Source organism: Microtus pennsylvanicus, chromosome 5 (assembly GCF_037038515.1).
Source record: "Microtus pennsylvanicus isolate mMicPen1 chromosome 5, mMicPen1.hap1, whole genome shotgun sequence".
Taxonomy (NCBI): Eukaryota; Metazoa; Chordata; class Mammalia; order Rodentia; family Cricetidae; genus Microtus; species Microtus pennsylvanicus.
The window spans coordinates 23,734,810-23,759,451 of record NC_134583.1 but is presented as its reverse complement, the minus strand read 5'-3'; the positions used below and the strand labels follow the sequence as shown (position 1 = coordinate 23,759,451).

General features: G+C 42.0%; 1 protein-coding gene across 1 annotated transcript in view; it reads left to right on the top strand.

The window, feature by feature from the left end:
* Cpa6 (carboxypeptidase A6) overlaps positions 1-24,642 on the top strand; it is a 304,771-nt gene that overhangs the window by 270,471 nt on the left and 9,658 nt on the right. Inside the window, exon 9 of the mRNA XM_075974646.1 lies at positions 13,886-14,088. Coding sequence (XP_075830761.1) covers positions 13,886-14,088 — 203 coding nt within the window. The remainder of the gene's footprint in view (positions 1-13,885; positions 14,089-24,642) is intronic.

The following is a 24,642-nucleotide window of genomic DNA, read 5'->3' as shown; positions in this document are numbered from 1 at the left end:
GCCAGAAGAGGGCACCAGATCTCATTATAGGTGGCTGTGAGCCACCATGTGGTTGCTGGGAATTGAACTCAGGACCTCTGAAAGAGCAGTCAGTGCTCTTAACTTCTGAGCCATCTCTCCAGCCCTATGCTCCCAATTCTTGCCAGGCAATCTTGTTTGCTTCCAATTTCCAAGAGGATCTATATATGTTTTTCTTTGGGTTCACCTTGTTATTTGGCTTCTCTAGGCTTAATGTTCTTTGTTTATGGCTAGAGTCCACTAATGAGTGAGTACATACCATATTATCTTTTCGGATCTGGGTTATCTCACTCAGCAAGGATGTCTGGACCGCGAGGGGTTGTTCCACCCACTGAGAAAGTGTGCCTGTTCTAATGGGAGCTCCCCAAATCCAGCTGGACCGAAACTGAATGAACATGCGACCAAACCGGATTCTCTCAATGTGGCTGAAATGGGGGGCTGATTGAGAAGCCATTGATAAAGAACCTTCATCTGGCGATGGATGGAGTTAGAGACAGAGACCCACATTGGAGCACTGGACTGAGCTCCCAAGGCCCAGAGCAGAAGGAGGGAGAACATGAGCAAGGAAGACAGGACCAGGGGTGCGCCCACCCACTGAGAAGGTGGGGCTGATCTAATGGGAGCTCACCAAGGCCAGCTGGAATGAGACTGAATGAGCATGTCATCAAATCAGACTCTCTGAATGTGGCTGACAATGAGGGCGGACTGAGAAGCCAATGATAATGACACCGGATTTTGATTCTACTGCATGTACTGGCTTTTTGGGAGCCTAGTCTGTTGAGATGCTCACCTTCCTAGACCTGGAGGGAGGAGGGGCCTTGGACTATCCACGGTGCAGGGAATCCCGACTTCTCTTAGGACTGGAAAGCAAGGGGGAGGAGGAGGGGGGCAGTGGGAGGGAAATGGGAGGATGAGAAGAGGTGGAAATTTTTAATAAATTAATTAATTAATTAATTAAAAAAAGAGCTCCCACTCCCCACACCCCCAGTCCGTGCTGGAAGTCTTAGCGGGAGCAGTGAGACAAGAAAAGCAAAGTGATGTAAAGAGAAAGAAAGACGTCGCCCTGTCCTTATTCGCAGGTCCTATGATTGTGTACATGAGATTCTAAAGACGCCACCAGAAAACTCTTAGAAATGTTACTTTCAGGAACCGGTGGTGGTGGCGCACGCCTTTAATCCCCACACTCGGGAGGCAGAGGCAGGTGGATCTCTGTGAGTTCGAAGATGCTACTTTCAGAAAGGGGCAAGATACAAAATTAACATATTCAAAAACCAACAGCTAGATATCAGTAACTAACATGCTAAGAAACAAGAGAAGTGATCCACTCAAAATCACCTCATGAAAATAAAATGCCTTGGAATAAACCTAAGCAAATAGGCGAAAGACCTCCACAAAGAAAAGTTTAAAGCACTGAAGAAAGTAATTTCAGAAGACACTGGTAGATTTAAAAAACAAACAAACAAACAAAACCTTTCATGTTTATGGGTCGAATGAAAGAAGAATCGAAAATACCAGGGAAAAGATAGTGTTTCCAACAAAGGAGCTAAGGCAGCTAGCAAATGAATCCACATGGAGGCGAAAGTATCTTACTTAAAGATCTAGACAGACAAGGGCTTTCCAAATAGGACCTTACCTACCCAGAAAATAGTGCCAGCAACTGGCAAGCAGGACCTTGTGAAATTAAAAAGCCTCTGGACAAGGAAATGTTAATTGGACAAAGAGCCAATAGGAATGGGATAAAATCTTGAACTATATGTCTGATGGAGGATTACTATCTAGAACAGACTAAGAACTCCAACAACTAAAGAATTCCAACAACCCAATCAATAAACGCAGTGATGAAATGAACAGTCTACAAAGATGAAATACAAATGGCCAGTAAACATGCAAAAACTGCTGAGCCTTGCTACCCGTCAGAGAAAAGCAAACCAAACCTACCCTGGGCTTCCTCTTAGCTCAGTCAGAATGTCAGTCATTAAGGAAAACCATGATTGGCAAAGACGCAGACGAAAGGGAACTCTTAGACATTGCTAATGGGAATGCAAACTAGTCCAGCCTCTGTAGAAATCAGTGCGGAAGTTTCAAAAAATAAAACAGAAATAGATCTCTGGATGCCCAGCCAGTCCGAGCACTCCGGAGTATTTACCCAAAGGCCTCTACGTCAGTATATCACAGAGACGCTCATACATTAGTACTTATTTCAGCACTATTCCCAACAGCTAAGCCACGGAACCAACCGAGGTGTCCATCAACCGAGAACAAATAGAGAATCTGTGGTGTATGGATCCACAGTGAAATTGTTTCCAGTGAGTAAAGTAAAATTATGTGTTTGCAGGGGGAGAAAAATGGATGCAACTGAAAACAATCATACCTAAGTCTCAGAAAACAAATAGCCTATGTGTTTTCCTCATCTGTGTTTCCTAGATTTCATATAGCTCAATCAAATCACATATGCATAAACAAAGTGAAATTCGGGCAACAGGGAGACAGATGGGAGGGAAGGGTATGGGAAGGGAGAGGAGGAAGGTACGGAAGAATACAACACATACCTGTATGAAATGTCTTGATTTGAATTTTTTTAATTTATTTATTTATTAAAGATTTCTGTCTCTTCCCCGCCACCGCCTCCCATTTCCCTCCCCCTCCCCCAATTAAGTCCCCCCCCCTCCTCAGCCCGAAAAGCAATCAGGGTTCCCTGTCCTGTGGGAAGTCCAAGGAACCCCCACCTCCATCCAGGTCTAGCAAGTTGAGCATCCAAACTGCCTAGGCTCCCACAAAGCCAGTGCGTGCAGTAGGATCAGAAACCCATTGCCATTGTTCTTGAGTTCTCAGTAGTCCTCATTGTCCGCTTTGTTCAGAGAGTCCGGTTTTATCCCAGGCTTTTCCAGACCCAGGCCAGCTGGCCTTGGTGAGTTCCCGATAGAACATCCCCATTGTCTCAGTGTGTGGGTGCACCCCTTGCGGTCCTGAGTTCCTTGCTCGTGCTCTCTCTCCTTCTGCTCCTGATTTGGACCTTGAGATTTATGTCCGGTGCTCCAATGTGGGTCTCTGTCTCTGTCTCCTTTCATCGCCTGCTGAAGGTTAATATTCAGGAGGATGCCTATATGTTTTTCTTTGGGTTCTCCTTATTTAGCTTCTCTAGGATCACTAATTATAGGCTCCATGTCCTTGGTTTATGGCTAGAAACCAAACATGAGTGAGTACATCCCATGTTCCTCTTTTTGGGTCTGGCTTACCTCACTCAGGATAGTGTTTTCTATTTCCATCCATTTGCATGCAAAATTCAAGAAGCCCTTGTTTTTTACTGCTGAGTAGTACTCTAATATGTATATATTCCATACTTTCTTCATCCATTCTTCCATTGAAGGGCATCTAGGTTGTTTCCAGGTTCTGGCTATCACAAACAATGATGCTATGAACTTGATTTGAATTTTTTAAAAATATACTCATTATTTTTTTTGTTTTGTTTTATCAACTTGACCTAAGCTAGAATTATCTGGGAAGAGAGGCCTCAACTGAGAAAATGTGCACACCCCACCCCCCAGATTGGCCTATAGACCAGCCTATAGAACATCTTCTTAATTAATGATTGATGTAGAAGGGCCCAGATCGCTATGAGAGGTACCACTCCCACCCGCAGGCAGGTGATCCTTGTGTGTAGAAGAAAGCAGTCAGGGGAGTAAGGCAGTAAACAGCATTGTTCTACCTCTCAGCTTCAGGTCCTGCCTGGAGTTTCTACTCTCTGCCTTCCCTCTGGATGGAGTCTAGCCTGAGGGCTGGAAGCTGAAGCTACCCTTTTACTCCCCAGTGGCTCTTGGTCCTGATGTTTACCACGCCCTTAGTAACTCTAACAAAGAAATTGTCCAATATAACCAATGACTATACCACGGTAAACATGCTTCTCCAGATACTGTTTATTAGAGGTCCCAGTCCCGTCAGTTCCATAGAGGTCAATGGCTGTGAAATAAAACCAAATTTGATTACCATTTTCTGATTTGATGGCTTTCTCATTTTAAAATGTTTTCCTTCTTAAAAAAATCTTAGGTCATTATTTTTGTTTTCTAATATTTCTAGTGTGTGTGTGTGTGTGTGTGTGTGTGTGTGTGTGTGTGTGTGTGTGTATGAGAGAGCAGAAGAGGGCACCGGAGATCACTTGGGGCTGGGGTTACATGTGGTTGTGAGCCAGGCCACCTGGGTGCTAGGTACTGAACTCAGTTCCTCTGTAAGAGCAGCAAGCCCTGACCCCTGCAGCCCCATTTTTTAATATCTTTATATTCATACAATTGATGTATTATAGAAATAAAGCACTGCTAAGCAATTAGCATTTTATCAGCCTAGCAAGCTACTACCATTCTTCACAACATTCTTGCTAGATACTTTAACCACTTTATTCTTACAAGTTTGTGTTCTTTCTTTCTACTAAATATTCATTTTCTGTCTATTTACCGAATGAACTCTCCAATGGCTAGTCTTCGAGAAAGGAGTTTTTAATATTGAGACTACAGATCGCAATACACATACCTTCACATAAAAATTCTAGTTAGGACATCAAAGAACTTTATGTGTTCATGGTTTTTTTTATATCCTAATTTATATCTTATTTCCATTAAGAAAAAGCCACCCCTGGACACAGCTGTAGCACGGAAGCTGGCTTTCCTGCATCTCACCCTCATTTTAAGAGAATGGGGCTCTTTTGGCCTCTGAGGTTCTGTGCTAGCTGTAGGGCACAGCAGGCTCTTTGGGAGGCCTGTAAGATGGTCAAGGAAGCAGCCCTGATTACCACTGTAGGCTCAGCCTTCAATGCCACCTGCCTCACACTTTGTGTTGAACTTTAGTACTAGATGTGCCTTGCTTTTGTGTCATGGTTGACTTACTTATTTACTTCCTGAGACTACCCTCTAACTTCAATCTGTTCTTCTAGACTGCCTCTTCCAGGAGACAATGTCTCCCTCATAAACACGACACTTACGTCTTCTCCCTACCTTCCAACCTAACTAAGCTATCCTTTCAAAAACAATTTAAAGAGAATTTGGTAAAGCTATTTTCTACCATCTATAATTTTCTCAGAAAATTTTTCTCTCGTCTTCCTAATATTTTTTTCTAAATGTCATCACTTGCCATCTTAATTATACATGCACTATATCTGGCTTTTACTTGCTGAGCCTTTGTGGAAACACCAACAGGAGCCACATTGTTGCTAGGGAGCCGCAGCACTATTCATTGTTATTGTCTCCATAGCTTACAAGAATAAGTTTGTTTCCTAAGCCTAATGTATCCTGCAATCCATGTTTTTCAACCTATGCTGAATTTGTAACCCCATGATGTATACCTACCCCTTTTGCACTGCTAAAGCCCTGAACCCCTATGATGATTCGCCTTCCAGAGGATTACTGTAGTTATCTACCCCACAGGCAGCCCTGAGTCTCCCTACCCTTCTGTCCAGGTGTTACTATGACTTATGTACTCCACAGGCAGCCTTGGGTCCCCCACTCTTCTGTCCGGGTGTTACTATGACTTACGTACCCCACAGGCAGCCTTGGGGTCCCCCCACCCTTCTGTCCAGGTGTTACTATGACTTACGTACACCACAGGCAGCCTTGAGTCCCCCCACCCTTCTGTCCGGGTGCTAACAGTCAACAGCTGACCCTAAAAGGACAAGGGGGTGCTTAAAAGCCAGTGAGGTGGCCATCTGGCCGGTCTAAGTAAAGCCTGCTTAATCAGGGAGTCATGGAAATGGACTTTTCTCAGGTCTAACACCATCTCTCTCTTAACCATCAAATACATGTTTAAAGCAGGCTTTCCTTTGGGCCACCAACCAGTCCCCAAATGGAGACATTGAGACTTAGTATTAGTTGTGAATACTTGGCCTTAGCTTAGGCTTGTCCCACTTGCTCTTGTAACTTAATTTAACCTGTTTATCTTCATCTACATTTTGCCTTGGGACTTTTTACCTTTCTTTCATCCTATGTGTCTGACTAGCCCCAGCAGGGACGAGGGTGGGTCTCCTCTTTCTCCTTGCTCTCCTTGCTCTCTTCTCTCAAGCCTAGATTCTTCCTCTTTTTTTTTTTTTTTTTTGGTTTTTCGAGACAGGGTTTCTCTGTGGTTTTGGAACCTGTCCTGGAACTAGCTCTTGTAGACCAGGCTGGCCTAGAACTCACAGAGATCCGCCTGCCTCTCCCTCCCAAGTGCTGGGATTAAAGGCTTGCACCATCACCGCCCGGCTTAGATTCTTCCTCTTACTTATTCTCTCTGCCCTGCCTATCCCTCTACTGCCTATTTATTGGCTGTTCAGCTTTTTATTAGACCAATCAGGGGCCTTAGGCAGGCAAAGCAATGCATCTTTACATCATTAAACAAATGAAGTCTAAACAAATGTAACACATCTTTACGTAGCTAAAGTAATATTCCACAACAAAAGCCGCTTTCTCCCACCCCTCACCATGCACATAATAAAATCTGCATCAACAAAACAGAGGTCCTCAAGAACCCCCTCAAATCCATCCCCACACTCAGGGAGTTCATGCAGAAGGATGAAGGAAAAGGACCAGAGCAGTTTCTCAACCCTCCTAAGGCTGCGACCCTTTAGCTCAGTTCCTCACGTTGTGATAACCCCCACCCATACAATTATTTTCGTTGTTATTTCATAACTGTAATTTTGCTACTGTTATGAATTGCAATGTAAATATATGTGTTTTCTGATGGCCTTATTCTGTGAGAGGGTTGCTCATCGCCCCCCAAAGGGTCATGACTCACAAGTTGAGAACCAGTGGGCTAGAGAAAGCACCCAGCTAGCAGTAACCAGATCTTATGGTTGATTCCTTTATCATTATCTTTTATATTATTTACACTGTTAAAGTAGACATTTTACTTTGGTGTATTTATGCAGTGAGGATCTGATAGAGCTGGTTCTACTAATCTCTAATGAACTAGTTTTCTCAGCATCTTTTACCAGGCAACCCATCCCCGTAGTGATCCCTGATGCTGCTCTCCATGCGTGCAGCAAATTCCTCTGTATGCTGCCCCATTAGTCTGCTAGTCTATTCCTGACTCTGTATCATTTTTATTAATGTACCTATACAGGACGTTTTAATGCCTGTTGGGATAAGCCCCTCTCTTCTGCTTTTCTAAGGTTTCCCTGGATATGCATTCCTTCTCAAAAACTTCAGTGTTCTTCTGGATATGTTAACAAAATAAGCCAGATGCAGGAAGAAAAAAAAATGCAGGTTCTCGCTCACATGTGAAACTAAAATATTGGCCTCAAAGAAAATAATTAAATCCTGATTACCAGAAGTTAGAATGGGTGGGGCAGTGAAGTTGGATATTGAGTACAACCATATATCAGACAGGAGAAAAAGGTTTATTGCTATATAGCATAGGAAAGTGAGTATTGTTTACAGCAACTTGTTATGTATTTTATAAAAAAAAGTGGGAAATGGGAGTTTCTAGGTTCCAAACACAAAGCAATGATAAATGCTTCATGTAAAAATGGTAATTACCCTAATTCAATTTCTGCACATGTATTCATGTATCAAATTATTATATTGTACCCTGTAAATTCTGCACTTATGTGTCAATTAAAATAAGTTGGTTATGATGGTTTGTGCCTGGTTGAGGCTGCAGGATTGCCATGAGTTTGAGGCCACCCAGGTCTAGAGAGTGAGAGAGAGACCCGACCTTAAAAAAAACAAATGAGTGAATAAATAAATAATATCTTTATTTACTTTTAAATTTTATGTTGTATGTATGGGTGTTTTGCTTGCATGCATCTCTGTGTACCATGTGTATGCCTGGTGCCTTCAGAGGCCAGAAGATGGCCCCAGAGCCCTTGGGATTAAAGTCAAAGATGGTCATGGGCCACTGTGTGGGTGCAGGGAATTGAACATGTGTCCTCTTGAAGAGCAGTTAGTGCTCTTAACAACTGAGCCGTCTCTCCAGGCTCTAAACCTAATTTATTTTAATTAGAGTTTGTAAGATCATTGTGTAAATGCCTCTAGCCACCAAGCCACCTCACCAGCCACACTGGCTTCTTTCTTTCTTTCTTTCTTTCTTTCTTTCTTTCTTTCTTTTTTTCTTTTTTTTTGGGGGGGGGGAGGAGATGGTTTTTCGAAACAGGGTTTCTCTGTGTCCTGGCTATCCTGGAACCTCTTTAAATTTTCTGTAGCCTCTTTAAATTTTTAATTCAAAACAATCCTTCCAAATTCCTGAACTTAGAAAAAATTATCTTTTCATTAATAACTTTGTTTACTGATGAACCAGAAAGTAATATTTGAAACTGAGAACGTGACAGAGATTGCATCTTAAACATTGACCCCATGTAAATATAGACGCGGGTAAAAGAGAAGTTAACAGTGAGGAAGATATTTCTGCTTTAGTTTGCCAACAAACTAAAATTAACTCACTTGTCAAGTTTTAAGTCCTATGAACCAAAAGCATTTTCAGCTAACTTTGTGAGAGTACTCCATTATTTATAAGCCGATTTGAATAAAGCTCTTCTGGAAAAGCTTCATTGTGTATTTATATCATATAACATCTACCCAAAGGTAGGATACTGAAATGTTTGCTCAAACAGACGGAGATTATATAACCCTTAAGCTAAACCTTGTGTCCACAGACAAAGGAACAGGGCAGAGAGCAAATTTCCTCGATTGGAAATGAGGGCTAAGGCCTGATGTGAAGCTCTGTGGTTCCCACTACTGGGCAGCATGAGGCAGGTGTGATCAAGGGTGTGGGCTGCAATCGCAGAGTTCAAGGCTAGCCTGAGTAACTTAACAGGACTAGAGAGAGAGAGAGAGAGAGAGAGAGAGAGAGAGAGAGAGAGAGAGAGAGAGAGAGAGAGAGGGAGAGAGCTCTAAGGGGGTGTGTGCAGCCCAGAGGCAAAGCACTTGCCTACCATATGTGAGACCCTGGGCACTGAGTTCAATTCCCACAGGGGAAAAGAGAGAGAGAGACTTGCAGCTGTTCTTTGTCCTTTATCTCAGCTGTAGCATTGGTTGTTGGCGACACATCACATAAGTTATAACTCAATAGATTCTATTTTAAAAACCTAAAGTAATAAAAAAAATCTCTTTTTTAATATTTATTTATTTAGCATGTGTGCCTGCACACACACCAGAAGAGAGCGCCAGACCTCATTACAGATGGCTGTGAGCCACCATGTAGTTGCTGGGAACTGAACTCAGGACCTCTGGAAGAGCAGGCAGTGCTCTTAACCTCTAAGCCATCTCTCCAGCCCTAAAAAAATCTTTTTAAATTAGAGTTTATACTCTTCAAAAATCTGCTGATGGAATTTTTGTTGGAGTTTTACAGGACAGAAAGAGTAACTAGGTAAGAACTGGACCTTTATAACACTGTCATTATACTCAACATGGTCTAGTTTTCTTGATTGTAGATAGTTAAGATTTTCTTTATGACACTACAGTAAGGGGTTGTTTGATAATATTCATAATAAATTGTTTTTCCTATAAAGTAGTCTCATAAAAATAATGAGGAAAATAAAATTACACTGTTGTATTTTTAAAGTTGGTTTTATAATCTAGTGTTCCAGTCTCCTCTCCTTGAACAATGTGATGACACTAGGGATGTGTTCTACAAAGGACCTAGTTGAGGAAAGTCATGGGAATTTTAGAACATGGTACCTGTCTAGAGGAACTAGGTCACTGGGGATAGGGCTTTAAAGGTATCTTGTCTTTATCTGGCCTCTGTGCGAGTGGTGTGTGTGTGTGTGTGTGTGTGTGCGCGCGCGCGCGTGCGTGTGTCTCTTCTTTCCTCTTCCTCCTCTCTCTCCCTCCCTCTTTTCTTTTATCTTCCTCTCATTTCTCTTTCACCACCCACCCCATGAATAAACTTCACTGCCACCTGCTCTTCCCGCTGTGATGTTTGCAGCAAGGTGATCCCCCAGAACCCTGCAGTGGGACATGGCTCTTCCAAAATTTATGTGAACCTGGACTATCTATCTCTATGTGTTTGGAATTGCTTGGTGAGGTGAGGTGCTGCATATTAGAGGGAGCTCTAAGGCTCACACAGGAAGGACACTCAGCATCACACAGAGATTTCCTCAGTGCTGTGGCATCAGCATCATGCCACAAACAGCTTAAGGACACTTGGGCAAAACATCACACCAGAAAAAGTGTGTGGTAGAGGAGAATATTCATAGCAGACAAGAAGCAGAGAGAGGGAGAACAAGAGAGGCAGGAGCTACGGTCAGCATATCCTAAAATTCCCATGACCTCCCAAATGATCAACAAATGAACCTGGAGGAAGATATTTTATATTCAAACCGTAATAAAGACCATGTAGAGGAGGAGGAGGCGTTAACCGAAGTGACACTTCTATAAACCAATATAGTGGGAACCCAAGGAAGCTGCAAGTGGCAAGGAAGGACTCTTCCTCAGGGCATGAGGGGAAGGGCAGCTCTGCTGGTGTCCTGATTTTACACTGCTGCAGGAACTGTGAAAGTATCATTTCTGTTGCCTGAATACAACCAATCTGCAACATTGCAGACTAGGAGGCAGGGAAGCTGCCGCCATACTTTGAGTCAGCATCTGCTGTTTCTACTACAACTTCATTGCATAGACATGATGTTGCTGGATCTTATTGTTTCTGTAGGAAAACATCTCTGTAACCAATGCTACCCTGAGACTTGTTTCTGCTCTCTTACTCCTGCCCTGTTCTCCACTGTCTGCATTTTCTCCTCTAATACTTTCTGCTAGACATTTCACAGTGACTAACTTGGATCCTAATCTTCTTCTCTTATTCCCAAGCCCCACACTCAGGTTTTTTTCAACATCCATTTCTAAATTTAATCAATATCCACATCTCCTTTCAAAGAAAGACTAGCTTTCTGGGGCCCGTCAACAGTCCATCGTGGAAATGGAGGAGCTCACCAGACCTCTTAGCTGTTGGGGGTGAGAAGTTATTGGCATTTAATGATTGCTAGGGGGAGAAAGACTCAGAAAGTCACAGCCATCCCTGAGGCTGATGGTCAATATAGGCAGGTGATGGGAGCTGGGGGAGGCAGAAGCATTTTCTTCAGTGTTTCCTAAGTTGTCCATACTCCAACATTAGCTTAATTTAAAGTTATTGGTTCATACACACAAGAAAGGAAGGAAGGAAGGAAGGAAGGAAGGAAGGAAGGAAGGAAGGAAGGAAGGAAGGAAGGAAGAAATAAGGAAAGAAAGAAGGAAGGAAGGAAGGAAGGGGGAGGGGAGAGAAAGAAAGAGAGAAGAGAGAGGAGACAGAGAGAGAGAGAGAGAGAGAGAGAGAGAGAGAGAGAAAAGATAGAAGTAGTAGAACTAATTTGAGGTTGGGAAGACAAATGGGATCAACACAAGTGAGAGGGAGACAAGAAAAAGTAATTGATAGTGAATAGAATCAAAATATATTAAATTTGTATGCAGAATGTCATAATGAAATCCGTTATCATGTATAATATATGCTAATAGAAAAGGAGGATTGCAGCATACTTTCACTCCCTCTGGTCCCCATGCTCCAGCTCCCACCAGTTTGCATTTCTTGGAATATTTTAGAAAAATTTTAATTTTTTGTTTGATTTTTAAATTTTTGACTAATATATATTATCTGCACACATTAATAAAGCAACACTTCTGGAGGAAAGTGACGCGTTCTAGAATCAGATAGTGGCGTCTACTCAGCTCTGTACTTATCTTTAAAAGAACTGAATTATATGCTTTAAAGGATTACTTTTATTGTAGTATTTTGTTGAAATATTTCTCCAGGAATTTTTCAGAGTATCAGTGAATAGTATAACTTTTGCAGCCTTTTATGCCAGAGAACATATTTATCCCACTTCCACATTTCAACAGAGTTCAACTAGATAACAACAAAAAAAAAGGTCAAGATTCAAATTTCCTTTATTAAAAAAAGAAAAAGAACTTTGAAGTCAAGTGAATTAGTACAATCCTTAGGGCAGAGGAAAGAGATTCAAAAATTTGAAAATAAGCTGGATTACATGACAAAACACTATCCAAAAAAGTCAAGGGCTTAGGGACATAGCTCAGGGACGGCATACATACAAGACTCTGGATTTGATAAGAGCATGAGAGAAAAAAAGACACTGTTAGATACAGGAGTCCTGATGTTACTGTTAAGAACTCAAATGTCATGGCTGGAGAGATGGTGCAGTGGGTAAAGGGGCTTGGTGTTGCAGCAGACGCCCCAACTTCAGTCCACAGCACCACATAGCAGCCACAGTGGTCTTTAGTTCCGTTCCAGGGAATCTGGCCTTCTCTGGTACCAAACATGAAACTGGTATACACATACACAGCCATGCACACACACAGGTGCTGGCGCACACACACACACAAAGACAAGCACTCACACACAGAAAAATAAAAATATTTTAAAAGTCAAATGTTAACCTGACTCATTCTTTTTTTTTCTGGAATTATTTTCTTTCCTTAAACTTTATTGTGCTCAAGTGTTGATATTTTCCCCATCTGTCTTTTTTTTGGGGGGGGTGAGTAGTGTCTGTTTAATTTTCCCTTCATTGTGGAGAAATTTTAATTACTGGTTCTTCAAATGTTTATTTTTCTCTGTCCTTCTAGATCCCCTATTAGTCACGTTGATATTTATTCACTTCTCACACTCTTTTATTTCTGTCTCATTTCTCCAGCCCTTTATCCCCTCTGTGAATGCTTCAAACCAGCTCATTAATTTGTTCAACTGTCTGCATTTTAAGCCATGAGTTAAGTGACTGAAGAGGCAGGCATTGTTTTCCAGAAGTAGGGAAATAGTAATGGCCAACAGTGTGAAAGGAATTCACAAAATATTATTAGAGCCACAATTTCTTAGAACAGCAATGCTTTGTGCTTCTTAGCTTTTTCCATCCCCTCCATAGACCCCTTAATAAGCCTGCTTTGTACAAAAATGGTTGTTGAAAAAAAAATGTTAAATAATTAAAATTTGAGCCAAACCCATGGTGGCTCCCACCTGTAACCTTGGCACCCTAGGAGGCTGAAGGAAGAGCAGTTAGGAGTTTAATGTCACCAGCCAGGGTTACATGAGACCCTGTCTCAAAAGAATATATATATATTTAGTTTAAACGTTTTTATATTTTTAACACAGTGTATCCCCAAGATGAGACACACCCTAAGTTTTTATAAATCAGTCTAGACATCTCTGGTCTAAAACTATCCTAGACTTTGGGTAGCTGTGTGTGCTGACCTACCCTTGCTCTATCAAGATCTGTATATTATCAGACACTCTTTCAGATGTCCGCCCTTCCTTTTGATTGGACATCGAGTTCCTCAATAAACACGTGTAGAACATTTCTCACACAGCTGTCCTAGCTGCCAGGAATCCAGCAGGAGGCAAGAGTTCAGCAACAAATCCTGACGAGGCAGCTCCTAATAGAACGGAGGCCTTTTCTGTGTTTCCTTTGTATCCCAGGCTTCTAGGACAGCGTAAACACAGACCGAATGCTAAACAGGTAAATATTGAACAGTAATTACCCGTGCATTCATTGTCATGAAAAGGAAGAGCAGGTGTTGGAGGGCACATGAATGAGAAGTCGACCTGCTGCGGGAGATTGCATAGAGCGATTTCTCCAGCAAGAGAATTAACAGCTGAGAGAGATGTTCGTTCAAAGTGTTCCTTACCGCTTTAAACAACAGCACCTGGCTCGCGCTTAGGGTCTCCTACAGTGCACAGGCTTGAATAGCTCAAAATGGCCATTATCGATTCCTGTAATGAGAAATTGGATTACTTATTCAATAACATCACCAATTTTTAGAAATACGAAAAGACCCAGTTTAACAATGCTTGTTTGTGTTTCTGGTTTCTTCCCTGCCTGAAACCCCCCCACCCACCCACACACACACAACCACCTATTTTCTTTTCTGGCCTGCAGATGAAGGAGCCTCTGCACACCCTTGTGACGATACTTACTGTGGTCCTTTCCCGGAATCTGAGCCGGAGGTAAAGGCTGTCGCAGACTTCCTTCGGAAACACAGAAAACGCATTAGAGCCTACCTGTCCTTTCACGCCTACGCACAGATGCTGCTGTATCCCTACTCTTACAAACACGCAACCATCCCCAATGTCAGCTGTGTGGTAAGTATGTGTTTTTGTATGTGTGTGTCAGGCCTCATGGTGCTTCTGAGTCCTAGTGATAGTAGCGAATGTGTCTATTCAAGTATTTTATATTCATGAACTCATTTGTTCTTTATATATTTTCATGCTCCCATTTTACAGATGAGAAAATTGAGACCACTAAGCAACTAGGCTAAGAACTTTCTGAGTCATAGCAACGACTCAGCCCCAAGTCTCGCTCCAGGATTGTTGCTTTTAACTGCTATACTGCTTCCCAAATGCAGTCGTTTCAAACCTGTTTTACATTCTTACCACAGGTCATACAGAAAAGGTCAGGGTGGATTTGATTAATATTATAGCTTTGGCCACATATGCAGGGCTTTAATTAACTTTATTGAGTCAATAATTGCTCATAAATTATAGTCTGACTCAATAATTAAAAGCAAGTTTTAATTTTTAAGTGTTGTTTGCTTAATGCTGCTAAGTTTCTGTGCACATAGCTAACATACACTACTAAGGACGAATGGACTTTCAGGGCTAGATCGCATAAAAGCAAAAAAAAGACAAGATGAAATTCTTTTTCCTTATCTCACAAATGCAACAAGCGACTCCCTACAAGGCATAATTCACTGTTAAGGGAGCCACTTCAGAACCCATAGCACAGGAAAGCCAATAAAGTCCAAAACGAAGGAAAACTAATAAATAATGTTAGAAGTCAAACTAGCAATTACCTTTGGGGGAAGGAGAGGGATGGGGTGACTAGGGGAACAAGGAGTTCTGGGTTATTGCTGTTATTCTGTTCCTTGACCTGGAAGGTTATACGCATGTGTTCAATTTGTGGTCATTTACTGAGCTATAAACGTGATGCTTGTGGTTGCTTTTTCTTTCTCAACTCCCGACACTAAATGTGTGGTGCCTTCTCCAACATGTTTTTCCAACACTAACTAAGGCGCCAATTCAATTTCAGTTCTGACACTAACTGCCCAGAGCAGCCGTCAGACTCCACAAGTTAATAATAACAAAGTCCCTTGGGATGGCGTCCACTCCAGAGACCAACTTCAAGCAGGGAATTTCAACACTTTTGTGTAACTAAAGAGTTCAAGGTTCCCACAACCTGCCTCCTCAGTTTCTATAATTTACTGGAACAACTCAGAAATCCTAGAGGAATGCTTTACTTACTGTTACCAACATATTAAGCACATAACCCTGGAATAGCCAAAAAGAAAGCACACATAATGTATGGCTCAGCAGAGGCAGGAGGCCACAATGCTCACCTCCGTCCTGCACTACCTGTGTGCTCACCGAAGCAGAAGACTCCAGACTTGACTGTCTAGGGATAGTACAGATTTCCCTTATATGGCACAATCAACCAAATTATCGCCCGTGCATAATCCAACTCCCTCTCTTTGATTGCTATAATAGGGATGAGGGGTGCAGTTGGCACCTATGACATAGAGGCCAAGGATGCTGTTAAACATGCCGAAATGCGGCTACCCACCCAGAGCGGTGAGTGCCTGCCTACCGGGCAGGCCTCAGGGTCCCCTGTAAGGGAGCCCGGGCACCTTCAGCTCCAGCGCCAGGCTTCCTGTGCGCTCCTGGATACCACCCCCCCCTTGCTCCATTCATCCTTTTGGCCCTGGATCATTGGGCTACCGGCGGCCCTGTTTAGTTGCTGAGGAATCCCATCTGGACGGGTGAGTGTGTGCTATCCAGGGGCGGACTGTCCCGGAAGAGAGCACAACCCCCCCTCCCCCAGCTCCTTCTGCAGGGCTGTCTTTCTTTCGCACGACCCAGCACCCCCAGCACCCCTCCCCAACCCTGCCCTGCTGTATGCTAGGACCAGTGCTCAAGAACAGTTTTAAGCTTATACACTAAGGCTACCCACCCAGAGCGGTGAGTGCCTGCCTACCAGGCAGGCCTCAGGGTCCCCTGTAAGGGAGCCAGGGCACCTTCAGCTCCTGCGCCAGGCTTCCTGTGCGCTTCTGGATACCGCGTCCCCCCTTGCTCCATTCATCCTTTTGGCCCTGGATCATTGGGCTACCTGAGGCCCTGTTTAGTTGCTGAGGAATCCCATCTGGACGGGAACGGTTCCTGCTTCTACACTGAAGAGATATACCCAGAGAGTCAATCACAGCAAAGGCTGGACCAAGAAACCAGGCCTCCCCTGGCTCCATTTGAAGGAAGAGATGGGAAGGCGTCAATGCAAGAATTCCTCCAACAACCTGAAAGACAACATGACACCACCAGAATCCAGGGATCCCGAAATAAGAAGAATTGTACACCCTACTCCTGAAGAAATAGAAGAAATCGACTCAAAAGTGAACTATATGAAAATAATAGAGGACCTTAAACAGGAGGTGAAAAACTGCCATAAACAATTAGAGATTACAAACAAAAAGGTAGAGGAAATGAATAAATCGCTCAAAGACATGCAAGAAAACCAAGAGAAACAAGAAAAAGCAATCAAACAGGTTAGGGAAGCGGTTCAGGACTTGAAGAATGAAATGGAAGCAATGAAGAAAGCACAAACCGAGGGAAGAATGGAGATGGAAAATCTGGGTAAACGAACAGGAACTACAGAGACAAGTACTAACAACAGATTACAAGAGATAGAAGAGAGAATGTCAGACACTGAAGATACCATAGAGAAAATAAACATACTGATCAAAGAAAACAGCAAAACCAACAAATTCTCATCACAAAACATTCAGGAAATCTGGGACACAATAAAAAGATCAAACCTAAGAATAATTGGAGTAGAAGAAGGAGAAGAAGTGCAGCTCAACGGTCCAGAAAATATACTTAATAAAATTATAGAAGAAAACTTTCCCAACCTGAAGAAAGATGTACCTATGAAGGTTCAAGAAGCATACAGAACACCAAATAGGCTGTATCAAAAAAAAAAAAACATCCCCTCGCCATAAAATAATCAAAACACAAAATATACACAATAAAGAAAGAATATTAAGAGCCGCAAAGGAAAAAGGCCAAGTTACTTATAAACCTATCAGACTTACACCTGACTTCTCTATGGAAACCATGAAAGCCAGAAGGTCCTGGATAAATGTACTGCAAAAACTAAGAGATCATGGATGCAAGCCCAGACTACTATATCCAGCCAAGCTTTCGTTCACTATAAATGGAGAAAACAAAATTTTCCAGGATAAAAACAAATTTAAACAATACGTAGCCACAAATCCAGGCTTAAAGAAAATAATAGAAGGAAAATCACTAACCAAGGAGTCCAACAATGCCCACAATAACTCAGTCATCTAGACACCCTTCACCAGCGCAACTCAAAGAAGGGAAACACACAAACCCTACTACTAAAAAAGTGACCGGAGTTAACAACCACTGGTCATTAATATCACTTAATGTTAATGGGCTCAACTCACCTATAAAAAGGCACAGGCTAAGAGACTAGATACAAAAACAGGATCCAACATTCTGCTGTTTACAAGAAACACACCTCAACCACAAAGACAGGCACCTACTCAGAGTAAAGGGCTGGGAAAAGGCTTATCAAGCAAATGGACCTAAGAAACAAGCAGGTGTGGCCATACTAATTTCTAACAAAGTTGACTTCAAACTTAAATCAATCAGAAGAGATGGAGAGGGACATTTTATACTCATAACAGGAGCAATTCATCAGGACGAAGTCTCAATCCTGAATATCTATGCCCCTAATATAAAAGTGCCCACGTACGTAAAAGAAACATTACTAAAACTCAAGGCAGCCATCAAACCGCACACACTAATAGTAGGAGACTTCAACACTCCTCTCTCACCAATGGACGGGTCAATCAAACAGAAACCTAACAGAGAAATTAGAGAATTAATGGAGCAAATGGACTTAACAGACATCTATAGATTATTCCACCCAAATAGGAGAGAATATACCTTCTTCTCTGCAGCTCATGGAACCTTCTCGAAAATCGACCACATACTCGGTAGCAAAGCTAACTTACACAGTTACAAAAAAATATTAGTAACCACCTGTGTCTTATCAGATCACCATGGATTAAAGTTAGAATTCAACAACAATGCTACCCCCAGAAAGCCTACAAACTCATGGAAACTGAACAGTCAACTACTGAACCATACCTGGATTAAGGAAGAAATAAAGAAAGAAATTAAAGTCTTCCTTGAATTCAATGAAAATAAAGAAACAACATACTCGAACTTATGGGACACTATGAAAGCAGTGCTAAGAGGAAAGTTCATCGCACTAAGTGCCCACTTAAAGAAAACAGAGAAAGCACATATTGGAGACTTAACAGCCCACCTGAAAGCTCTAGAAAAAAAAGAAGCAGACTCACCTAGGAGGAGTAGAAGACTGGAAATAATCAAACTGAGGGCGGAAATCAACAAAATAGAAACACAGAAAACAATCCAAAGAATCAATGAAACAAAAAGCTGGTTCCTGGAGAAAATCAACAAGATTGATAAACCCCTATCCAAACTAATCAAACGGCAGAGAGAGAATACGCAAATTAAGAAGATCAGAAATGAAAAGGGGGACATAACCACAGACACAGAGGAAATTCAGAGAATCATTAGATCTTATTACAAAAGCCTATATAACACAAAACTGGAAAATGTAAAAGAAATGGACACTGTTTTAGATAAATACCATATACCAAAGTTACACCAGGACCAGGTGAACAATCTAAACAGACCTGTTGGTCGCGAAGAATTAGAAGCTGTTATCAAAAACCTCCCTACCAAAAAAAGCCCAGGACCAGATGGTTTCAATGCGGAATTCTACCAGAACTTCCAAGAAGAGCTAATACCTATACTCCTTAATGTATTCCACAATATAGAAACAGAAGGGTTATTACTTAATTCCTTTTATGAAGCTACAGTTACTCTGATACCAGAACCACACAAAGACTCAACCAGGAAAGAGAATTACAGGCCAATCTCACTCATGAACATCGACGCAAAAATCCTCAACAAAATACTGGCAAACCGAATCCAAGAACACATCTGAAAACTTATCCATTATGATCAAGTAGGCTTCATTCCTGAGATGCAGGGCTGGTTCAACATATGAAAATCTATCAATGTAATCCAGCATATAAATAAACTGAAAGAAAAAAAACCATATGATCATTTCATTAGATGCTGAAAAAGCATTCGACAAAATTCAACATCCATTTATGTTAAAAGTCTTGGAGAGATTAGGGATACAAGGGTCATACCTACATATAATAAAAGCTATATACAGCAAGCCGACAGCTAACATAAAATTAAACGGAGAGAAACTCAAAGCCATCCCGCTTAACTCAGGAACACGACAAGGCTGTCCACTCTCGCCATACCTCTTCAATATAGTGCTTGAAGTTCTAGCAATAGCAATAGGACAACATAATGGGATCAAGGGGATTCGAATTGGAAAGGAAGAAGTTAAACTTTCGTTATTCGCAGATGATATGATAGTGTACTTAAGCGACCCCCAAAACTCCACCAAAGAACTTTTACAGCTGATAAACACCTTTAGTAATGTGGCAGGATACAAGATCAACTCCAAAAAATCAGTCGCCCTCTTATACACAAAGGATACGGAAGCAGAGAGGGAAATCAGAGAAGCTTCACCATTCACGATAGCCACAAACAGCATAAAATATCTTGGGGTAAATCTAACCAAGGAAGTGAAAGATCTATTTGACAAGAACTTTAAGGCATTGAAGAAAGAAATTGAGGAGTATACCAGAAAATGGAAGGACCTCCCTTGCTCTTGGATTGGGAGGATCAACATAGTAAAAATGGCAATTCTACCAAAGGCAATTTATAGATTCAATACAATCCCCATCAAGATCCTATCAAAATTCTTCACAGATCTGGAGAGGACAATAATCAACTTTATATGGAAAAACAAAAAACCCAGAATAGCCAAAACAATCCTATACAATAAAGGATCTTCTGGAGGCATTACCATCCCTGACTTCAAACTCTATTACAGAGCTACAGTAATGAAAACAGTGTGGTACTGGCATAAAAACAGAGAAGTCGACCAATGGAATCGTTTAGAAGACCCGGATTTTAACCCACAAACCTATGAACACCTCATTTTTGATAAAGGAGCTAAAAGTATACAATGGAAGAAAGAAAGCATCTTCAACAAATGGTGCTGGCACAACTGGATGTCAACCTGTAGAAGAATGAAAATAGACCCATATCTATCACCGTGCACAAAACTCAAGTCCAAATGGATTAAAGACCTCAATATCAGCCCGAACACACTGAAAATGATAGAAGAGAAAGTGGGAAATACCCTACAACAGATGGGCACAGGAGATCGCTTCCCATGTATAACCCCAGCAGCACAGACATTAAGGGCAACACTGAATAAATGGGACCTGCTAAAACTGAGAAGCTTCTGTAAAGCAAAGGACACTGTCACTAAGACACAAAGGCAACCTACTGACTGGGAGAAGATCTTTACCAACCCCGCAACAGACAAAGGTCTGATCTCCAAAATATATAGAGAACTCAAGAAACTAGACTTTAAAAGGCTAATTAACCCAATTAAAAAATGGGGCACTGAACCGAACAGAGAATTTTCAACAGAAGAAGTTCAAATGGCCAAAAGACACTTAAGGTCGTGCTCAACTTCCTTAGCAATCAGGTAAATGCAAATCAAAACAACTTTGAGATATCATCTTACACCTGTCAGAATGGCTAAAGTCAAAAACACCAAGGATAGCCTTTGCTGGAGAGGCTGTGGAGGAAGGGGTACCCTCATCCATTGCTGGTGGGAATGCAATCTTGTGCAACCACTGTGAAAGTCAGTGTTTCGGTTTCTCAGGAAATTCGGGATCAACCTACCCGTGGACCCAGCAATACCACTCTTGGGAATATACCCAAGAGATGCCCTATCATATGACAAAAGCATTTGTTCAACTATGTTCATAGCAGTATTATTTGTAATAGCCAGAACCTGGAAACAACCTAGATGCCCTTCAATGGAAGAATGGATGAAGAAAGTATGGAATATATACACATTAGAGTACTACGCTGCGGTAAAAAACAATGACTTCTCGAATTTTGCATGCAAATGGATGGAAATAGAAAACACTATCCTGAGTGAGGTATCCCAGACCCAAAAAGATGAACATGGGATGTACTCACTCATAATTGGTTTCTAGCCATAAATAAGGGTCACGGAGTCTACAATAGGTGAATCTAAAGAAGCTAAGTAAGAAGGTGAACCCAAGGAAAAACATATAGTTATCCTCTTGGCTAAGGGAAGTAGACAAAATTGCCGGGGAGAAAATTGGGATCTTGGGGGTGGGGTGGGATGGGGGTAAGGGGAGATGGGGAGAGAAAAGTTAGAAGGGAAGGAGGGGGGGCCTTGGGGAAACAGGAGGATTGGGATAAAGGAAGGTTGGACAGGGGAGCACGGAACCACAATTCTTAGTTAAGGGAGCCACTTTAGGGCTGGCAAGCGGCCTGACCCTAGAGGGGCTCCCAGGTGCCCAAGCTGAGGTCCCCAGTTAGTTCCTTGGGCAGCTGAGGATAGGGAACCTGAAATGACCCTATCCTAGAGCAATACTGATGAATATCTTGCATATCATCATAGAACCTTCATCTGGTGATGGATGGAGATAGAGACAGAGACCCACACTGGAGCACTGGACTGAGCTCCCAAGGTCCCAATGAGGAGCAGAAGGAGGGAGAACATGAGCAAAGAAGTCAGGACCACGAGGGGTGCACCCACCCACTGAGACAGTGGAGCTCATCTATTGGGAGCTCACCAAGGCCAGCTGGACTGTGACTGAAAAATCATGGGATAAAACTGGACTCTCTGAACATGGCGAACAATGAGGGCTGATGAGATGCAAATGACAATGGCACGGGGTTTTGATCCTACGTAATGTGCTGGCTTTGTGGGAGCCTAGCCAGTTTGGATGTTCACCTTCCTAGGTATGGATGGAGGGGGGAGGACCTAGGACTTACCACAGGGCAGAAAACTCTGACTGCTCTTTGGACTGGAGAGGGAGGGGGAAAGGAGTGGGGGGAGGGGGAGAAGGGTGGGAGGAGGGGGAGGGAAATGGGAGGCTGGGAGGAGGTGACAACTTGGTTTTTTTTTCTCCTTTTCTCAATAAAAAAAAAACATGCCGAAATGCACAGAACAGAACCCCACCCCTACCACAGCCCTTCATCATTCAATCCACAAGTGAAGAGTGACATTGTTTTTAAAATCTGGCATGGAGACTGTCAAGATCTTGGCTCAAAGGTTAAGGGTGCTTGTTGTTACAAACATGAGGACCTGAGTTCAGATCCCCAATACTGTAGGGATAAGTCCCACCCCTTAGGGGGCGTGTTTGCCTCAGGCTAATGTTTACCTATAAATCTGGCGATGCAGTGCTCAGCTTTCCTGGTCTCTGCCAGAACGGTGGTTCTGTAAGTCTATTTCCCCATTAAAGCTGTATATATTTTTACAGTCTGTCTGCATTCATTTACGCCGTTACATTTTGGCACCCAACGACCCTGAGATTAAGAGTCTGGCACTTTGAGGGATGGAAATATAAAATATAAAATTGCTGAGGCATGTTGGATACCAGCCTAGCCAAAAAAAACAACTGGGTTCCCAGCTCAGGAAGAGACCCTGCCGCAAAATGTGGCAGCGTGACAGGCCGCCAACACCTTCTGTGACCACACATGCATACACACACACCCCACATACACAAGTACACACACAACACAAACTTCACACATACTTATAATACAATGGTATATAGGGTGAAGTGAGGGAGAAAAATCTGGAATGGGCTAAGCATAAACTAAATCATTAAAACTAAGATGAAAATTTTCAGAAACTAAGAAATCCCTGAATGTTAATAAGAAATCATTACATCCTATTAAAATTCTTTAAAATATTGCACCAATTTGTAAGAGTCTGTGTTTCTGATAATATTTTAAACTCATCCATTAAACTATTTTAAATATGGAAATATTTCAATAAAACTGTGCTTGCTCAGCTGAGGGCCAACAAATGTCCTTTCAACAATTGGAAGGAGGAGACGATTGGGAAAGGGAGAGATCCCTTATGAGCTGAAGATCCAGGGCCTTGATGCTGACAGCTGCAACCCTCCAACCAGTGTTGACGCTTTGGAGAGCTTGAAAGTCCAAAGATAGGCCCTCCACCTCACCAGGGACCCTCCACATACCTCACTGCTATGGTTGGTTCTTCCCCTCCTTCCTCCCAATGCACTAGGGAGAAACAGAACTAAAACATTAGGTACCCCAGTGGGTAAGACGGTGAGAGAATCTCGGGAGTGTAGAGAAAATCTGCCCAGCACACAGTGTTCAGTCCTAAGTGTAGACATCCCGGGAAGACATCAGACACTGGTCCAATACAGGCTCAACACTAGCAAGAAAGCTCACAAGATAAAACCAAACCACACCAAAAAGACAATAAAAAACAAAACAATGCAAAAATACCCAACAGATTTCCCAAGAAAGTTCAGAAGTTCAAATGTACAAATGGATTCATTTATGAAACAGGAAGGGGTTAAAAGAGGAAAACTTTTATTTTAAAATATTTAAAGTATAGTAAAAAAAATGAAAAGGAGCAGACACAGGCAACAGAAGAGAACAGCATGAAATGATTACTGTATAGTGAAAACATATATGAGCAAGTTTGGGTGATTATATAAAGGGTCATAAAACATAAAAAGAACTTATTTTCTCTCCACAACAATATTCTCCACTACTCTTCTTCTGCCTTTTATTTAACCTTATTTCTTCTGTACTAAAGAAGACTCAGAAGACGGAACACTTCTCATGCTCATAGACAGATAGAATTAAAGTTATGAAAATGCCTATATTACCATAAACTATGTTATATATAATTAATATATTCCCTATCAAAATATATATAGTTAATATAATCCCTATCAAAATTCCAGTAACATGGAACTGGAGAGATGGCTTGCCAGTTAAAGACACTGACTGCTCTTTCAGAGGACCTGGGTTCAATTCCCAGTACCCACATAGCAGCACACAACTATCTGTAATTCTAGTTTCAGGGGGATTTGATGCCCTATTCTGACCTCCAGAGCCACCAGCCATGCCTATGTTACACAAACATACATGCAGAAATACACATATATACACAAAGTCAAAAATTAAATACTTCTAAAATATTTTTAAAGTTCCAGTAACAACATTTACAGAAGTAGAAAAGGCAACTTTAAAACTCTTTATATAAGGATAACGAACCAAAATATCCAAAGTAGATAAAACAATGCTAGGGGCATCAAAACACCTCATCTCAAGTTATACTACAGAGTCAGAGTAGCAAAAACAGCATAGTACTAGCATTAAAAAGTAGACATGTGGACCAACAGAGTAAAACAGAACACATACACACACACACACACACACACACACACACACACACACACTATCCTTACATGTGGTGGTCTGAATGAAAATGACCCCCATAGATTCACATGGAGTAACACTATTAGAGGTGTGACCTGGTTGGAGGAGGTGTGTCACTAGAGGCAGGTTTGAGGTTTCAGAAGCTCAAGCCAGGCCTAGGGGCTCACTGTCTCTTCCTGC